The sequence below is a fragment of the Taudactylus pleione genome, unplaced genomic scaffold, assembly GCF_031769625.1.
Source record: "Taudactylus pleione unplaced genomic scaffold, aTauple2 ptg000157l, whole genome shotgun sequence".
Lineage (NCBI taxonomy): Eukaryota > Metazoa > Chordata > Amphibia > Anura > Myobatrachidae > Taudactylus > Taudactylus pleione.
In genome coordinates, this window is record NW_028284559.1 from 4,829,320 (window position 1) to 4,847,772 (window position 18,453).

Below are 18,453 nucleotides of genomic sequence, written 5' to 3' on the forward strand. Positions count from 1 at the left end.
CAAATATCTGGTAATTAAGGCAGATTATATAATGTAGTTATCCACACCTGTTCAAGGCGCCTCATTAAGCGTCCCATGTTTTTTGGTACTTGGATTCTTATGCTTCCCAACCCATTTCTCTCTTCCGCTCTTGGACCATTATCCTTGCTTTAATTGGTGATTGGTATAATGTGCAGCACAGGCGGTGTAATGGTTAGCATTACTGCCTCACAGCACTGGGGTTTGATTCCCACAATGTGTGGAGTTCTTATATTCTCCCTGTGCCTGCGTGGGTTCCCTCCACGTACTCCAGTTTCCTCCCACAATCCAAAAATATACTGGTAGGTTAAGTGGCTCCAAACAAAAAAAAATCAACCCTAGCATGTGTTTGCGCATGTGGTAGGGAACATAGGGCCTGATTCAGAGCCGGACGCTCTGACAAGAGCGCTCGCTCTGAATCAGGGCCCTCCTACCTAATATTGGAGCGGCCTCCTGGCCGCTCGCATAGCTGTGTGTGGACACCCACAGCTTATGCGAGCGGCCAAAAAGATGATCGCGATGGTCTTGACCATCGCGACCATCGGGCTTGCGACGAGACCCTTGCGGTAGGGTCTCGCTGCAGCAAGCCCAGGAGTGCTTTTGGCTCTATCAGAGCCAAAAGCACTCCCACTGACATCACTAGTGATGTCAGTGGGGCCGGCCCCAGACGGTAGGCGTTCCCATGGGAACGCCTCCGTCTGGGCAGCCATGCCCCTGGCACGCCCACAAAAGGGGGCGTGCTGTCAGTCACCATCGACAGCACGCCCCCTTTGGTGCGAGACCCATAGCGACGGTTTGGCCGTCGCTATTCAGGTCTCGCGCATGCGCACTACGGAGCTCCCTCCGTCGTGCGCATGCGCACTAGGGCACCATCGAACCGCTTGCGAGCGGGTCTGAATCAGGCCCATAGATTGTAAGCTCCACTGGGGCAGGGACTGAAGTGAATGGCCAAACATTCTCTGTAAAGCAATGTGGAATATGTGTGCGCTATATAAATAACTGGTAATAAATAAATAAAAAATTGGTATGACAGCAGCACTGGTTTGGTATGATATTATGTGACCTGTTCTGGTTTGAAGAAAATTTTTTTATTTTGTTTTTATTTTGATCTTTGTTTGGAGATTTGTATTTTTATTGTAAAAAATTTTGCAAAATGTGCAACTTTGGGGTCAATCCAATTAGATGCAAATTGCGAGTAGCGAGTTTGTTTCATAAAACTTGATGACTTCGCACGAATGCGCGCACCCGAGAATTCTCCAATCCAGTTAAAAATTCCTGTTTGCGGTACTCGCAGCAAAGGTTTGTAAAATGGACTGCCAAATGCGATGCGAGAGAAGTACATGAAAAGTGGGAAGACCATCCTGGACCCACACCATAATTGATAATTTCTTCTTCAGGGTCCATAGGGATCCACAAGAATACCATGGGGGTAATGTGGTTGGAGTGATCCAGGCACCAAACAGTTAAGCTTCTGCTGCCATGAGGCCAGCGTACACCGGCCGGTTGACGCAGCTTAGAGGAGGTAGGCTCCCCCAACCCAGATGCAGATCCATCAAGGTTTTCCTGCGTCTGGGCCACTCCTCCTACCTTCCTCGTGCATATGAGATGCTCACAGGGCCTCATTCTGTAAGGTTTGTAATTGCAAAGCTGCACACAGGCAGCTTTGCAATTGCGATCCTTGCAAATAGGGTAATGCAGCAGGAGGCATCACGCCTCCTGTGCATTACTTAACCGAGCTGCGTTGTCCAATACAGCATTGGTGAATCTGCGTATCATCGGCCGGCTGTGGTGACCCATTGGGTCCTGGAGCCGTCCGCTGCAGTTTAGAGGAAGAGGCCAGGAAATCTCCCGTCACCCGATGGAGATCCTGGCTTCTCCCATGCACCTGCGGTGATATGCCTCCGTCTCGGGACACAGGGGGCATCGCTGCCCCCTCCCCCCCCTCAAATGGCAGCAGACTGTCACTGACAGTCTACTGACAGTTTGTGTATGTGCTCGCAAACCCGTTCTACACATGCGCAGAACAGGTCTGGCTCTAACTTGCACTGCTGAATCAGGCCCACAGTCCACTATTGGTTCTCTGCTGAAGCAGTTTGGTCTCAGGAGGTTTTGGGTCATTCTCTCCTTGGTCAGGTATATAATGTTCCTAACAAGCCTGCTGTTTGAGTAGTTGATACAGGGCCTATTGCAACTAAATTACATTTGCACTGCTAGCAGCTGTGTTGTTACTGCCTTTTATTTGTGACTGTTAGTTATAACTATCACTGTTTTTTTCTCCTATTCCCTCTGGTACAGGTGGGTGGGTTTTTTTCTGTGTACATCACATTTACTAGTATTTGTGAAGGCTGTCACATTGCATTGCATTGTTACCTTTATTATCGAATATGTCAAAAGGTAAAGGGAAACAGAAGGTGGAGGCCCCTGTGCTGGTTTCATGTAAATCCTGTTTGGCGGGCTTGTCCCCTCAGGACTTTATACAGGATGGTTAGTGTGCTATTCTAAAGGACCACCTCAACAGTCCAGTATACCAGCCCCTGTACAGGAGCCATCGTGGGTGTCCTTGTCTCAGGTGATTGCGCAGCTGGTGGATCGTTTGGCTACTCCCACACTGCCTCCTTTAATGGGATACCCAGAGCATGCTATGTTTGCCCTTCCTATACATCCTTCCTGGGTGGATGTTTATGCCCACTCAAGTCAGAGTATAGCTCAGTTGGCTGTTACGAACAGACCGGTAGTCACTAAGGCGCCTCAGCGGAGGTTATATTTTTATCAGTCTGCTGAGCATGTAGATTCAGACGCATCATCGGAGGAATCAGATGATGGGCCCAGTTCTTCTCCAGAGTCTAGCTTGGGAGAGGAGGACCATTCTTCTACAGTGGATGTTCCTTCTTTGGTGAGGGCGGTCAAATCAATCCTAAATATACAGGAGGATGATCCGGCTCCTAGAAAGAAGGCTCCAGTGTTTAAACACCAGAAGGTGGTAAAAGCTGAGGTTCCTAAATCTGAGCAGCTCCCTGAACTTATGGAAGAGACATGGAGTAACCCGGATAAACAGTTTCATGTTACGAAAAGATTAGCATCGTTGTTTCCTTTCCCAGCTTCTGAATGGGAAATCCCTCCTATCTACTGTGGATGCTCATGTGACACATTTAGTCAGGAATGTTACGTTGGCTATCCCGTCAGCATCTTCTCTTAAAGATCCTACAGATAGAATAATTGAAACATGTCTTACTCGACCAGCTATGGCTGGGGCTTGGGTAGCCAAGGCTGTTGAAGAATGGACGGGGGCTTGAAAGATACTCTACCAAATGCTACCAGCTGAAATATATCTCCCACATATAGGAAGCAGCCTCCTATTTGGGAGAATCTGCAATAGAGGCTGGGCTCCTAGCTTCTAGGGTCAAAGAAGGCTCTGGAATCCTTACCTTTTTTTGGGAATATACTTTTTGGAGTAGAATTAGATAAGATAGCTACTCTGGCAGCTTCAAAATCTGCAGGTCTGCCATCAACAGCTACATTAAAGTCTAGGCAGTCTTCTTTTCGGTCCTTTTGTCCTCAGGGACGAGCAAAAGGACAGTCTTCCTCCATGCCGTCTAGTTCTTGCAGGACAACCAAGCAGCAAACTAAGAGGTTCTGGCCGGCCAGACGTCCAGCTTCTAAGCTGGACAACAAACCCTCTGCCTGATGGGGCGGGCCTGCTCCTGGGGGATCCCAGGCAGGGGGGCCGACTTCTCCTATTTGCAGACTACTGGCATCAAACAACAACAGATGCCTAAGTCCGAGAAGTGGTCTCTCGGGTATGCCCTCAGTTTCCGGAGGCATCCTCCCCAGAAATTATTTTGCACAACTCTTCAGATTCTATCTTGGCCTTGGCCCTCCAGGAGGCTATTTACTCCCTGCTGCGGTCAGGGGTGATAATCCCGGTTCCTGTAGGTCAACAAGGAAAGGGTTATTATTCCAATCTATTTTTGGTTCTGAAACTGAATGAGTCTCATCGTCCTGTTCTAAATCTGAAAGCCCTCACCAAGTTCCTCCGTCTACCCAAGTTCCTTATGGAGACTCTTCGGTCAATTATTTTGGCAATGGAACCTGGGGATTTTATGGCTTCCCTGGACATTCAGGATGCATATCTGCATGTGCCTATTACGCAATCCCACCAACCATTTCTATGGTTTGCTGTCCTGCAACAACATTACCAATTTCAGGCACTGCCCTTTGGTCTGTCAACGGCCCCTCGGGTCTTCACCAAAATAATGGCGGTTATGACGGCCTGCGTCAGGGAATCAGAATACTACCATATCTGAACGACCTTATGATATTCTCCAGCTGTTCTACAACACCATCTCCAACTGACCACGGCCTGCCTACAGACGCACAGCTGGGCCATCGATTGGAAGAAATCCTCTCTTTCTCCAACACAGCAGATGGTACATCTGGGGGAATTTCTGGATTCTCAGATACAAAGGGTGTTTCTGCCAGAGGACAAGATTGCGGCCCTATAATTGCGAGTAAGCAAATTGCTACGCAATCAAAGGGTATCCATTCTATCAGCAATGCAGGTCCTGTGGTCAATGGTATCCACCTTCGATATGGTGGAGTATGCTCAGCTTCACTCCCGGCCTCTTCAAATGAAAGTTCTGTCCCAGTGAACTGATCACATCTACAGCTGAAGACATGTAAATTAATTCTCTCAGAAGTTCGGCTCTCTATCTTGTGGTGGCTCCAGGGTTCCCACTTGGACAGGGGTCGCCCCTTTTGGCTTCCGGAATGGGTTCTCCTCACTACCGACCCAAGTCTGCGCGGGTGGGGGGGCGGTAACCTGTCAGCAGATCTTTCAGGGTCAGGGTACTACTCTAGAGAGTCTGTTGCTCATAGATGTTCTGGAGCATCTTGTGGTCCTCAGGGCTCTTTGTCTGGCTCTGCTGCTTTTCCATAAACTAATAGAGAAAAAGAAAACTCCTTTTTGGGGGCACTCCTTTGTTTAATAATGGATATTGTTAAAAATTTACTTTTATTACTTTACTACTAAAAAGATAAACTTTACAGACAGACATACACAACACATATTCAACCCTAATAATTAAGGGAACAAATCTATATAGGAATAAAATAGCCTATATGGAATCAATTATACTGTTAGGCATCATATTATAAGTAAAGTGATCTTTCTGTGCGGTTTAATTGCCCACAAGCATAGTAGCAATAATGTGTCTGATAGCGCCACACAAAAAGCAGCAAGAATAAAGCTGGAATCAGTGATAATTGTCTCTCATGAATCAATAAGTTAGCAACAGGATATACATATAAATCAAATGCATTAACCATATGTATCAGAGATTGTGGTCCATCTGAACACTGGATTATAGCTATCTCAAGTCAGGCTTAGTACAACATAGTATTTAATTGGTATATTGTCACAACAACACTTGCATATATGAAATAAATTAATTATTTAAACGATAGCAGTGCCAATTCATGCACATAGTGTTGAAAATGTATATATATATATACACACATCACCTCACTATAACTTCAGAATAAAGGATTATAGCTATTGAAAGCACGTATGACGTTTGCTTCTTATCAGATACTCAGTGACACCAAATTTGCTGAGAGTGAGGCATAAATACATGTATCAAGGCAGACGTGTGAGTTAACTTGTGCTGACTTCATGAGGTTATCCCTTAGGTATTCTGCTGTTCCCAAGGGGGGAAGTGGCTGTGAACGCGCACAGAGGGCACAGGCTTCGGAGTAGACGGCAGCGGCAGTGGGAATCCTCCTCCACACGGCTTCACAGGATGGTGCCTGGCCGTCCTAGCAGTCACAGCGGTGGCCGCGGGAATCCCCTTCCACGCTACCACACAGGATGGTACCTGACTGCTCCGACAGCCTACCTCGTTCTGCTGCTTTTCCAGCATTGTTCTGTCCAGGTACACTATAATAAAGAGACAACCGTCGCCTGCATCAACCATCGGAGCAGCAATCGCAGTCAAGACACCTTCATGGAGGTGAGCTGCTTTCTCAGCTGGGCAGAGCGTCATCTTCTGGCTCTTTCTTTCCCGGGGTTCGGAATTGGAAAGTGAACTTCCTCAGCCATCAGGATATTCACGCCGGCGAATGAGCACTTCATCCAGATGTCTTTCAGCTCCTGGTTCTTCAATGGGGCTTGCCGGACATCGTCTTGTTGGTGTCCTGACACTTCTGTAAAACTGCAGAGATTCTGCTCTTGCACCATAATCCGGGAGCATTTCGTGTACGCCTTGACGGGCCGGTGAAAGTTCACTCTCCTGTAAGTCTGTCATACGATCTCACGGGTTCTCTGCAAGTTGACGTCAGAGGGCGGCACGGTATTCCTGGTAGCCCCCAATTTTCCACATCGAGTTGGTAGGCACATTTCCTTAGCCTCTCTGTTGATGCTCCACTGAGTCTTCCTCAGTGGACAGATTTTCGGACTCTGGCCCATGCTTCCATCCGGATCCGAACCGGCTCGCTTCGATGGGATGGTTCTTGAGACATCCATCCTGCAAACTAAGGGCCTTTCCAGATCAGTCAGTCATATGCCTGTATGTATGCCCTCCTCTACAAACATTTTTCACTGCATTAGCGGACTTACTTAGCTTCATGTTCTGACAGGAACTTTAATCCCAGAGTGTTTTTTCTCTCTCGGATTCTCTCTATAAAGGTCTGGAATTGGGCCTCCGCCTTTTTTGTTTGCAGGTGTGGAACCACACCTTCGGTCCTATTCCAGAGTCAGATTGCTCGGATGCCTGACGTACAGACTTTCATTCAAGGAGTTCTCCACATACAGCCCCCTTTGTTCCTCTGGTGGCATCTTGGCACTGGTCTTTGGTGCTTAGGGATCTTAAGTCGTTGCCTTTTGAGCTTTTACCCTCGGTGTACATTCGTGGGTTTATGAAGAAGACAATCTTCCCACTGGCAATTGCGCCGACTCAACGGGTGTCAGACTTGGACGCATTGTCCTGTCGCTCACCATTATTGTTTTTTTTAAATTGGACCGGGTTGTTCTTCGAAGTTGCTTAGGCTACCTTCTTATGGTAATCTCTCGGTTTCTCATTTCTCTGGAAATCGAGGTACCTTTTTTTCAGCCACCTGATTGTTCTACAGAGGAGGAGGCCGCTTTAGACGTTGGGTGGGCCCTCCAGTCCTCAGGGCATAGGATCCAGGATCTCTGTTAGACGGGTCCACTTTTTGTCTTTTACGAATTTCACGGACCTGCTGGGAGAAAAAGTTTAACTAGTTGGTGCCCGGACTCCTCCTGTTCCAGCCTATACCCATGGTCAATGCCTGTGTCCCCTTTCGATTCCGAAAAAAAGGATTCAACCAGGTAAGGCCATAAATCTCCTTTTTTTTTTTTTTTTTTTTTTTTTTTTTGTATGCTGTGTAAATAACATGAACAATGCAGTTTATTTTGTTTTAGATATGTTTTTGTTACAATACCCCTATGTTGCCTAAGGGCAGCACAGACTGGGGAATGGTTAGCATTATTGCCTCACAGCACTGAGGTTGTGGGTTCGATTCCCACCACGGCCCTAACTGTGTGGCGTTTGTATATCTTCCCTGTGCTTATGTGAGTTTCCTCCGGGTACTACAGTTCCCTGGTAGGTTTATTGGCTCCCAGCAAAATTAACCCTAGTGCGTATGTATGTGTGCATGTGATAAGGAATGTAGATTGTAAGCTCTACTGGGGCAGAGACTGATGTGAATGGCCAAATATTCTCTGTAAAGCGCTGTGGAATATGTGAGCGCTATATAAATAACTGGTAATAAATAAATATTTCATAAGTGTGGGTTTTAAGAAGTTGAAGCCCATAGCAACCAATCACATTCTAGGTATTCTCTTCTAGAAGGTGCTAGTTAAATGTTAAGTAGAATCTGATTTGTTGCTATATGCAACATCTCCACTTCTATAAACCTGCACTTTAGTAAATATAACCCTAAACATTTCCATGGATAGTGGCAGCTACATCTATGACGTCGCCCACTTCTGTACGTTACAATGAATAGTTTCATATTTCTAATGATGCTGCACAGTTCTACTATATATAGAGTAAACTTATCTGATGCAGTGAATGCAGACATTTGCTGGAATAAAAATTCATGACAATGTAGCCTGTGACTTGGCTTTGTGGCTTTGGCTCCTACTGATTAGATTGACCACATTCTTATAAATATTGACTCAGTCCACATGTTAGCTGTGTTCCCTATATGTAGGAGACCAGTTCACTTCAAGCTCCAAGGAGCTGATTCAGACCCGGATTCTCAGAAGCGTTCGCTCGTAGCTGCCGATGGTTCGCATTGTGCGTATGCACCGCAGTGCGCGAACCACTGCGAAAGATCGGGAAGCATTCGCTCACCGAGCATAGACAGCCCAGCAGAGTGAGTGACAGGAGAAGCCGTTTGTGGGTGGTAACAGCGGCTGGCCACTATAAACGGGTATGAATACCCTTAAATTGCTAGAGAGAAATAATCGCTGTCCAGACAATAATTGTGTTTCCAAAGCACAAAAGTTCTTATTGTAATAAAAGAAAGTTACACGCTTTCATCTAGCACTATTAGCGCAAAGACAATGAAATACAGAATATGATACAGCCCAATACATACGCGTGCGCACTGGTCCCAGCATACAGTCATCAGCCCAGAAGCCTGTGGTCATCCAAGAAAGTATGGCTGTATACTAGAACCAGCATACAAGCTATATACCCTCCCAGAACAAAGAAACTAGTTAACGGGTTTCCATTGGATCTTGCTCGTGGACATTCTGGTATGATGCAGGTCATTGGACAGTTCATATAGCATCACTAGGGGTATGTCCCAGTTCCTCAGATGTTGCTTTATGTGATTTTCCCGCCGAAGAACTGGTTTAAACTAGTAAAAAAACACTTCATACATTTTCATATTCTAACCACTATTTTCATATTGTTCATATCTTGCGAACGCATGATGCGATTTCCTTGCGGGTCGAACCGGAAATCTGCAAACAAACAGTGCTTTAGAATGGTACCAAACATGATATGTTTACTAGCTTATGTACCTTAAATATCGCATACATTACATTTCAAAACATAAGTATTCGCTAATATAACCTCTAATATTAAGCCTTTAATGTGGAAGAACCTTTGTATAAGTTTCGGTATATGTAAGTGTGAGAATATTGCGTATAGTCGCTAATATGCGTGGTGCGTTTTATGTCTAGAGTGCTTTGATAAACAGCACAACTGTGCGGTGTGCGTCTTGTATATTATATGTATGACTTAATGTGCGTATGGGGTATGGTAGGACTTTTAACAATATGCGGTAGCAAAGCAGTCGCACAATGCTAATAATGGCATATTAGCATCGCACACAATGGTTTCATGCTGACGACGCAAGATGGCGTCGTCAGGGGCAACATAAGATGGCGTCGCCCGATATTAACTTGGGATCTGGTTTCAGCCATTCATTTGGCTTCGACACGGGGGAGTGGAGGTGCGAATGCAAGTGTGTCTGAGCGTCTTAATGCCGTTTCAGAGGCGTGCTTGGCTGGTTTTTACACTGAAGTGCTCGCAGTGCTTGCGGTAGGGTATAGTCAACCTCAAGGGCTGCGTATGCTCCTGATGGTACCCGATGTACCGATGGTTGCATACACTTCCTGGAGATGATGTGAGCAAGTGGGCGTCTGCATACACAAAGCGATCGCACGCCAAGACATAGTGGGCTTGCTTATGCCTTGTCGTGCGTTCGCCTGCCTTGTCGTCACTTGGGCATAATTTGTATACTATATGAGCGTACGCATCTAGCGAGCGGGTCTGACTCGAGCCCCAAGTGCTTTAGTACTGTTTCTCTCATTAGCTTTGCTTGGAGAGCACTATCAGTGGGTGCTCCCAAAGACAACACCCACGGTAATGATGAACATTGGTTATACAGTATGTTGTCCACGTGTGCATAGAAATGCAAATTTCCTCATTGCAGTTATACTTCATGTGTTTAGTTATTCATGATTCCTGTAAAGCGCCGGAGTCTTTTTGGAGAAAAGCGCTACATGTATAAAACATTTTTAATTATTTCTGGAATAGATCTTACTGATCTATGCTCTTTAATGCCTTCAGCATGAGACTTGAGAGTTTAAATCCACAAATGAAAACATTTTTTATTTCTCATAAAGAAGTAAATGTTTGTTTCCAAACATGTGTATATATGCCTATTACAGAATTATGTTTCAATTTGCAGACATTATTTATTTTATAACTGGATGCCTGTATTTAGCTGCATTCATTTAATATGTGCATAGCCGTCAGTTGGCACATTTGTATGATGACGTGCCGCTTTTCCTTAGCTGCATAAAATGTATTCTTGGGCTTTCATGTAGAGTCCTGTTATAAGTGACGCCAAAATTCTCCTAATCTAACACATTTTTTTGGTTTGTTATATCATTGTAGATTGTTCCAGCCATTACAGAACGCATTGGATGTAATCCTCGATTTCACAGAACAGAGGTTGGGTTCTCAGGCACTAGAACTGCATTACATGCATGTTGGCTTTTTTCCTTAGTGACTTGAGTCTCTCGCTCTCTCTGTCGCTCTCTCTGTCGCTCTCATTTGTATCAAGTTTACATGCATTTGACATGCGGTTGTGTCTAACACATTTACTCTCATTCATTAGGTTGTTGGGGGACACTCCTTTGACCTCCATGCAAAAAACTATGCTGCAACACTTACAAACACGTCTGCATGTGCGTTAGTATGCTGGCTTTGGAGACGATGGATTTCTTGTTCCTTCACTAGGGGGCACAGGGAAGATGATGGGCATAGCCTGGAGAGGAGAGTCTTGCCACTAAGCAGTTAATTTAATTACCTAGCAGCCCAGGACTACCTCTCCCCTATACTCAGCCTACAGTTCCGTGCCGTCAGGAGCAAACACCGCTTGCAGTGGGGACTGCTTTTAAGTGGTCCCCCTATTTATTTATATATATATATATATATATATATATATATATACACATATACATACAGTGTGTGTGTGTGTGTGTGTGTATATATATATATATATATATATATATATATATAAATATATATATATAATTTTTTTTATTGTTTGCGTATCGCAGTTAAAGGTGTTCTATAGATGCCGTCGCTGCCATTCCTGCAACCTCCGTGTCAGGGATGGCAGCATAGGCAATTCGGTTGATGACTTCTGCCACAGGCCCCAGAGATGATTGCACTCATCTTCCATGGCTCCATGCCGGACACAAGGGGGGCAAGGTAAGCATGGCTCCCTGCTTGTAGGGAGCTGCATACTCGCGGCTTTAAACCATTGGTGTGGAGATCACCGGCGGTGCTGGTAGTGTCCCTCCGGGAATCCCTGCTCTGTGCACTAGACCACCAGGGCATTTAGAAAGGGAACGCTGCTTGCAGCTTGGCGGCCATTTGCTTGGGGTCCATACTAGAGGGAGAGGCAGGCTTCTCCTGTTAGCCCCTCCCCCACACCTGAGCACGTTCCCTCAGTGCAGGCAGCCTGTCTCATGTGTTCACCTCTCTTCTCTCCATCTCAGATTTCTTTACACACCCACGTATTTTCACTTTCTTGCTTTTCTGTATAAAATAATGAATATATATGTGGTGAAAGACCTTTGTTTGTGTAACTGCTGATAAAATAACTTTGTGCATTCCTCTATAGCGCTGTTGTGTGATCCTGCAGTATATAAAACATACCTATCTTTGTGCTTTTTATATGCCCACAGGCCCCAGAAACCTGCATTATGGTAACTGGAGTTCCCAATGTGGGAAAATCCTCCCTGATAAACGCACTGCGTAGAATGCATCTAAGGAAAGGTACACGCTCTCCATTCTACCCTGCTTATTTACTGTAAGGGCATTTATTTCTCAGGGCAATGTTACATTTTGTTTGGTAAACTAGACACACATCCCATATACAAAGAAGAAAAGTAAAATCTCACTGTATTAAATTTGTTACCATCTTAAATTTAATACAGTGAGATTTTAATGCATACCTATTAAACATATATAATTTTAAATGACCAATGTGGGTCCCAGTGCACCCATTAAAACGACTTACTTTTCTTCTTTGTATATGTGATTCACAAAGCTCAGCAAGCTTTATATTTATTCTGTAGATACAGATGAACTGAGTAACAGCTAATTGGAGAGAATACAAAAAACTGTAAATTACAAAATAGATGGCTGGTGCGGGATTGGTGCTCTATTTGTAACTACTGTAGAAACTCATCCCATCTATTTATTTCCGAGGTAACACACTCTTGTTTCCTATTTCATTGTGTCTATTTTCTCATCTCCAGGAAAAGCCTCTAAAGTTGGGGGTGAACCTGGAATCACCCGCTCGGTGCTTTGCAGGATACAGGTTTGTCGCTTTACGTGCAGTTTATTTTATTGGGAGAAGCTCACACACTACAATAATAATCCACGTGCAATAATTTTTCTAGAAAACATCAGTTTACAGTGAGATCAGAGATTCATAGGGAAACTCCAATGTCATAGCTCTTAATGGTCATTTTTGCCAATAACAATCCCTACACTGCTCCTTTTCATTTGTTAGATGCATTCTCTATGGCTCATTGACTAACATTGAATTGAGAAGCCCAATTTGCACTGAACCGCAGCAGTCAATGCGAAGGCTTTTTTTTTTTTTTGTAGTGCAAGTTAACATCCCCGCTGTAATTATGTTAGACAAGGATCCAACAGGGATCTTTGCTTTTCATGTGTTTCACCACAAATCACAGCGTGTATGGACTAAAAGAAGACCACTGTTCACAGTGAGCATCCGATGGGGAGCCAAAAGGAATGGTGAAGAGTGATGGACGTTGACAACAGCTGAATGTGTAGGCGATTATCATCTTGATGGTTCCCTGTGGATTCTGCCATTCAACCCTAGCACCAAATGGAATTTTGTCTTACACATATAAAGTGGTGTATTATTATTATTATTATCATTTATTTATATGGCGCCACAAGTGTTCCGCAGCGCCTTACAAAGTACATAGACAAAAAAGTAACCATTGACTTACAATACAATACAGGACATGGATAAACATTGCTATATTAGTGACATTAACGCCCGCATAAGCAGCCAAGTGTTAGTTGCCCTAGTGGCTAGTAAGAGATAAATTAAATTACAGTAGGGAGAAGCACAAGAGGGTAAAGGGCCCTGCTCGAAAGAGCTTACATTTTTTAAGGGAGGGGAAGACAAACAGGAGTAACACAGAATGGGGTGGGCCGGGAGAAAGGAAGATGTAGCAGCAAGTTAGGATGAGAGCTGGAAGGCTTTAATGAAGTAGTGGGTCTTAAGAGCTCGTTTGAAAGATGGTAGAGAGGTGCAGAGTCTGATAGGGAGAGGGAGGGAGTTCCAAAGGTGAGGAGCAGCACGGGCAAAGTCTTGGAGGCGGGAGTGGGAGGAAGTAATCAATTGGCATGAAAGGCGGCGTGTATTAAGTGAACGAAGAGGGCGGATGGAAGAGTGAAGGTGAGGGCTTTGTAAGTGAGTGGAGGACTTGCAAAAGAGGGGAGGCAGATGTAGAGCATTTGGAGAGGAAGATGAGCCGAGCAGCAGCATTGAGCACAGACTGGAGAGGAGAGAGATGGGATTTGGGGAGGCCAGCTAGGAGAAGGTTACAGTAGTCCAGTCTGGACATGACCAGTGAATGTACAAGGGTTTTGGTAGCATCCTGGGTGAGAAAGGGTCTGATCTTGGAAATATTCTTGAGATGGAAACGACAGGACTGTGAGAGGTTCTGAATGTGTGGTTTAAAGGAGAGGGAAGAGTCCAAGACAACGCACTTTGGGGCTAGATGAGATAGTAATGCCATCTATTAATAAAGAAATAGTGGGACATGATGTTATGTGGGAGGGTGGGAAGACTCAGTCTTAGACATATTAAGTTTGAGAAATAACCAGCTTCATATAAGGACAGCTATTAAGTTTGTATAACCAGCTTCAGACAGTGGAAGCAGACCTGTAATAGGTTGCTGTGGTTCATTGAGAAGTCTTGCAATCTGTGCAATGTTGGCTGTTATCCCTTCTGATCTTGACTGTTGTCATCTACAGCCATTTGAACTGCTAAAGGATAGCTACTGGCAATTAAAGTTTGAAACCAAAGTAAAGTTTAGTAAATTACTTTCTTAGCCTCACTGTGAAATGTAGTATGGTAGTATGAGTGCTGAAAGCAATATTGTCCTTCCTATACACTTAGTTATTTTTTATGTCTGTATTTGACTGTTTCAGATATCAGAGAATCCTCTCATCTATCTCCTGGACACACCAGGAGTCCTTACCCCCCGCATTGAGTCTGTTGAGACAGGAATGAAGCTAGCGCTGTGTGGTAAGATGACCTTTGGTTTACAGATAGATATACACCTAATTTATCATTAAAACAGGTAAAAGTAGCACATCCTGTTTTTTCGGTCTGTCCTGTTAACTGATCTGTGCACTTGGTTGTCCTCAGCCTTCCCGGGTTGTCAGGGATCCAGTTGACTGTTTACTGTATTAAACACCACAATTGTTGTGGGGTGTGAGGCTCGGCTTTGGGAAGCAGTGTTTTAATTCATATCTATTTATTTCACATTCATGCAACTGCACATTGCCATTTCTTTTGAAATAAACAAACTTGTACCAAAAGTTTACTTACTTGGGGTCTTGTCTTTGCCAGCCTCTGCGGGTCTCCTGGCATCTTGTGCACACCAAGCATTGCTCTGCTGACAACACGCTACCTCCCTGATATAAGACTGGAGCGCCGGGAGTGGGGGAAAGTGTTGGAAATTGGGGCTTGTATCACATAATAATTGCACAAGTAAAAAAATATTTTATTAGATGTCAGAATAAAATAAATTAGCAACAGTATGATCTTGGTACTGATTCATTGGCTGTGTAAAAAATATTGGTTTTCTGATATGCGGTGCAAATTAACCGTGGTGACCAACTTTCTCCTTCATCCACTAGGGGACACTGGAGTCTCAGTACAGTAGGGGTATAGATGTTGGATAACCGGGAGCTGGCACTTTAATAAATTTGAACAGTAGCTAGCTCCTCCCCCTCTATACGCCCCTACAGGTCAGTCTAAATTTTGTGCCAAGGGAGTTGGTCACATACAAGAGCTCTCTACTAAAAATCAATGGATCCTCGATCAGCTTGAGGATCAGACAGGTAGCTCACTGCCCCTGCCTGTCTGCTTCGTTGGAGCTGCCGAGAGACCTCATCGCCGCTGCTTGCAGCGCGCGCTGGGGTCTTCAGCTACAGAGACCACTGTCTCTGGGGGGTAGCCAGATGCGCTGCGTGCGGCGTTCGTCGCGCTCCCCCATTAGCACAGCCCGCCGCTGGAGGCAATTGGCAGCAGAAGGTTAGTGACTCATGGCACTCTGATTAGCAGGGTGACCAGGAGGTCTGCCTTCTCTGAGCCAGACTGGGCGCAGTCTTTAGCCAGGTCTGTAGAAGGGCTGACCAGGCTTATGTCAGCCCAGGTTCCTCCCGTGGCATTGTCCTCTAGTGTCCCGATCAGGAGACTTATACCGAATCCTCTTATGTGGAATGATCCGGAAGAGGATAACATGCTGATATGGAGGAAGGGGAGGTACAGAAAGCGGAGCCTGTATATCAGGGAGTAAAGGCGCTGATTGCAGCAATACGCCAGGTGTTACATGTTGAGGACAAGGATCCTGTAGAGGTTAGGCCGTCTATCTTTAATAAAAAGCAAAGACTGGCAGCCTCCTTTCCAGTGTCTGAGTAATTGGACGAGATCCTTAGCTCAGCGTGGAAACACCCTGATAAAAGGTTTCAGATTTCAAGGAAGCTTTTATCATACTATCCCTTTCCTGCAGAAAGCAGGTATTTATGCGAAACTCCGTCAGTGGACCCTTCAGTGTCACGTCTGTCTAAAAACAGTGCTCCCTGTTCCAGGTGCAGTGTCTTTTAAAGGAGTTTTCTGACAGGAAGTTAGAAACTACCTTGAAGTCAATGTACACTGTAGCAGGGGTGTCTCTTCGACCCGCATTAGTCAGCTGTTGGGTTAACAAGGCGGTGGAAGCATGGGCTACGCAGCTCGCTGAGGGTCTTAAGGCTGGGGTTCCGGCGGAGGATCTGGTTCCTCTAGCGGAACAGATTGCAGAGTCTGCTGCTTTTCTTGGAGAGGCTTCTAAGGATATTTGTAGTCTTTCCTCTAGATCCTTGGCCTTGGCTGTCTCAGCCCGCAGAGCCCTGTGGCTGCGACAATGGCAGGCGGATGCGGAATCCAAGAGAGCCGTGGAAGCACTTCCATTCACAGGAGAAGCTCTGTTTGGAACGGAACTGGATAGGTGGATATCTCAAGCCACAGGTGGTAAGTCCACTTATCTCCCATCTGCTGCTCCTCCCCCCAGGAAGCCCTTTGCCGGACCGTCCTTTCGTATTCCAGAGAGATTCAGGGGCCGTGGCAGAGGCGCTCGCGCTATCTCCCGTGGTCCCAGAGGCAGGGGTAGAGCCACTGCATCCTCCTCCCAGCAGGATAAGGCTTCAGTTAAGCCTCCAGCATGATGTGCTCCCTTCTCTCCTGGGGGACCCCAGGGTGGGAGCTCGCCTTTGCTACTTCAAGGAAGTTTGGACCAAGTCTTGCCAGGACGCGTGGGCCCGGGACATCATTATTCAGGGTTTGAAGCTGGATTTTCAGATCCAACCTCCTCCTCGTTTTTTCACAAATGGTTTGCCGGCATCTGCGGACAAACGGGTTGTTATACAGGAGGCAATACAAAAGCTACTGTCTTCTCGAGTAATAGTGCATGTCCCTCTCCACCAGCAGGGTCAAGGTTTTTATTCCAGCTTGTTTGTGGTTCCCAAGCCAGACGGCTCTGTAAGACCCATTCTGAACTTGAAACATCTCAATCCTTATTTGCGGACTTTCAAGTTCAAGATGGAGTCCCTGCAATCCGTCATTGCAGGGCTAGAGAGGGGCAAGTTTCTCGTATCCTTAGACATAAAGGATGCTTATCTCCACATTCCCATTTGGCCTCCTCATCAGGCATTCCTTCGGTTTGCAGTGCGGGCCTCTCATTTTCAATTCCAGGCCTTACCTTTCGGTCTTTCATCAGCACCATGAGTGTTCACGAAGGTCATGGCAGAAATGATGGCCCTTCTTCGGATACATGGGGTTACTAGCGTCCCTTACTTGGAGGACCTACTCCTCAAGGCTCCGTCAGTCTCTCAATTACTGCAGGACATCTGGGTAACACAGAGTCTGCTGTTGCAACACGGATGGATCCTGAATGACCAAAAATCTCATCTGCAGCCTACAAAGCGTCTGCCTTTCCTAGGGATGATTTTGGACACAGTGGAGCAGAAGGTATTTCTTCCGCAGGAAAAAGTCACCTCCATCCAACACATGGTGCAATTGATACTGTGTCATCGCAGGGTGTCAGTGCACCTGTGTATTTGCCTTCTGGGAAAGATGGTTGCGTCTTTTGAGGCCATCCAATACGGGAGGTTCCATGCCCGTCCATTCCAACTGGACCTTCTCTCTCAGTGGTCAGGGTCCCACCTCTTCCTTCACCAGCGAGTTCAACTGTAACCCAGGACTCGGACATCTCTCTTTTGGTGGCTGAATTCCTCTCACCTTTTGGCAGGCAAGAGGTTTGCATTGTGGGAGTGGATTCTCCTCACCACAGACGCAAGTCTGAGAGGATGGGGGGCAGTGACTCAGGGAAGACACTTTCAGGGCCACTGGACTCGGCTGGAGGCAGTACTGCCCACAAACATTCTGGAGCTAAGGGCCGTGTTCTATGCTCTTCAGGTGGCACATCATCTGTTGAAGGGCCAGGCCATCAGAGTGCAATCTGACAATGCCACGGCTGTGGCGTACATCAACAAACAGGGCTGTACCAAGAGTCGGTCCGCCATGAGGGAGGTAAGCCGCATTCTTCTCTGGGCAGAGGAATATGCGGTAGCGATATCAGCAATTTTCATACCAGGGGTAGAAAATTGGGAGACCGATTATCTCAGTCGACAGGACATTCATCCGGGAGAGTGGATGCTCAATCCGCAGGTCTTCCAACAGCTGATTCAGCGTTGGGGTCTCCCTTAGGTAGATCTTATGGCGTCGAGACTGAACCATCAACTGCCACGTTACTGCTCCACAAGAGATCCACAGGCAGTGGCGGTGGATGCTCTAACAGCTCCTTGCCGGTTTCAGTTTGACTACCTGTTTCCACCCACTCCCACTCCTTCCTCGTCTGCTGCAAAGAATCAAACGAGAAGGGGTAAAGGTTCTGTCGGTGGCTCCAGACTGGCCCCGACGGGCGTTGTATTCCAACCTACGTCTTCTACTGTTAGACAACCCGTGGCTTCTTCCTCTGCAAGAAGATCTCTGCAACAGGGTCTGTTTATTTATCAGGACTTAAAGCGGCTTCGTTTGACGGCGTGGCTGTTGAAAGGGCTCTCTTAAGAA

General features: G+C 46.0%; 1 protein-coding gene across 2 annotated transcripts in view; it reads left to right on the forward strand.

Moving 5' to 3' along the window:
* Positions 1–18,453, forward strand: part of MTG1 (mitochondrial ribosome associated GTPase 1) — a 46,881-nt gene that overhangs the window by 11,480 nt on the left and 16,948 nt on the right. For both annotated transcript variants that reach the window (XM_088474974.1, XM_088474973.1), the window contains exons 5-8: positions 10,455–10,511; positions 11,756–11,846; positions 12,332–12,393; positions 14,271–14,367. In XM_088474974.1, the coding sequence (XP_088331100.1) occupies positions 10,455–10,511; positions 11,756–11,846; positions 12,332–12,393; positions 14,271–14,367 (307 nt within the window). The remainder of the gene's footprint in view (positions 1–10,454; positions 10,512–11,755; positions 11,847–12,331; positions 12,394–14,270; positions 14,368–18,453) is intronic.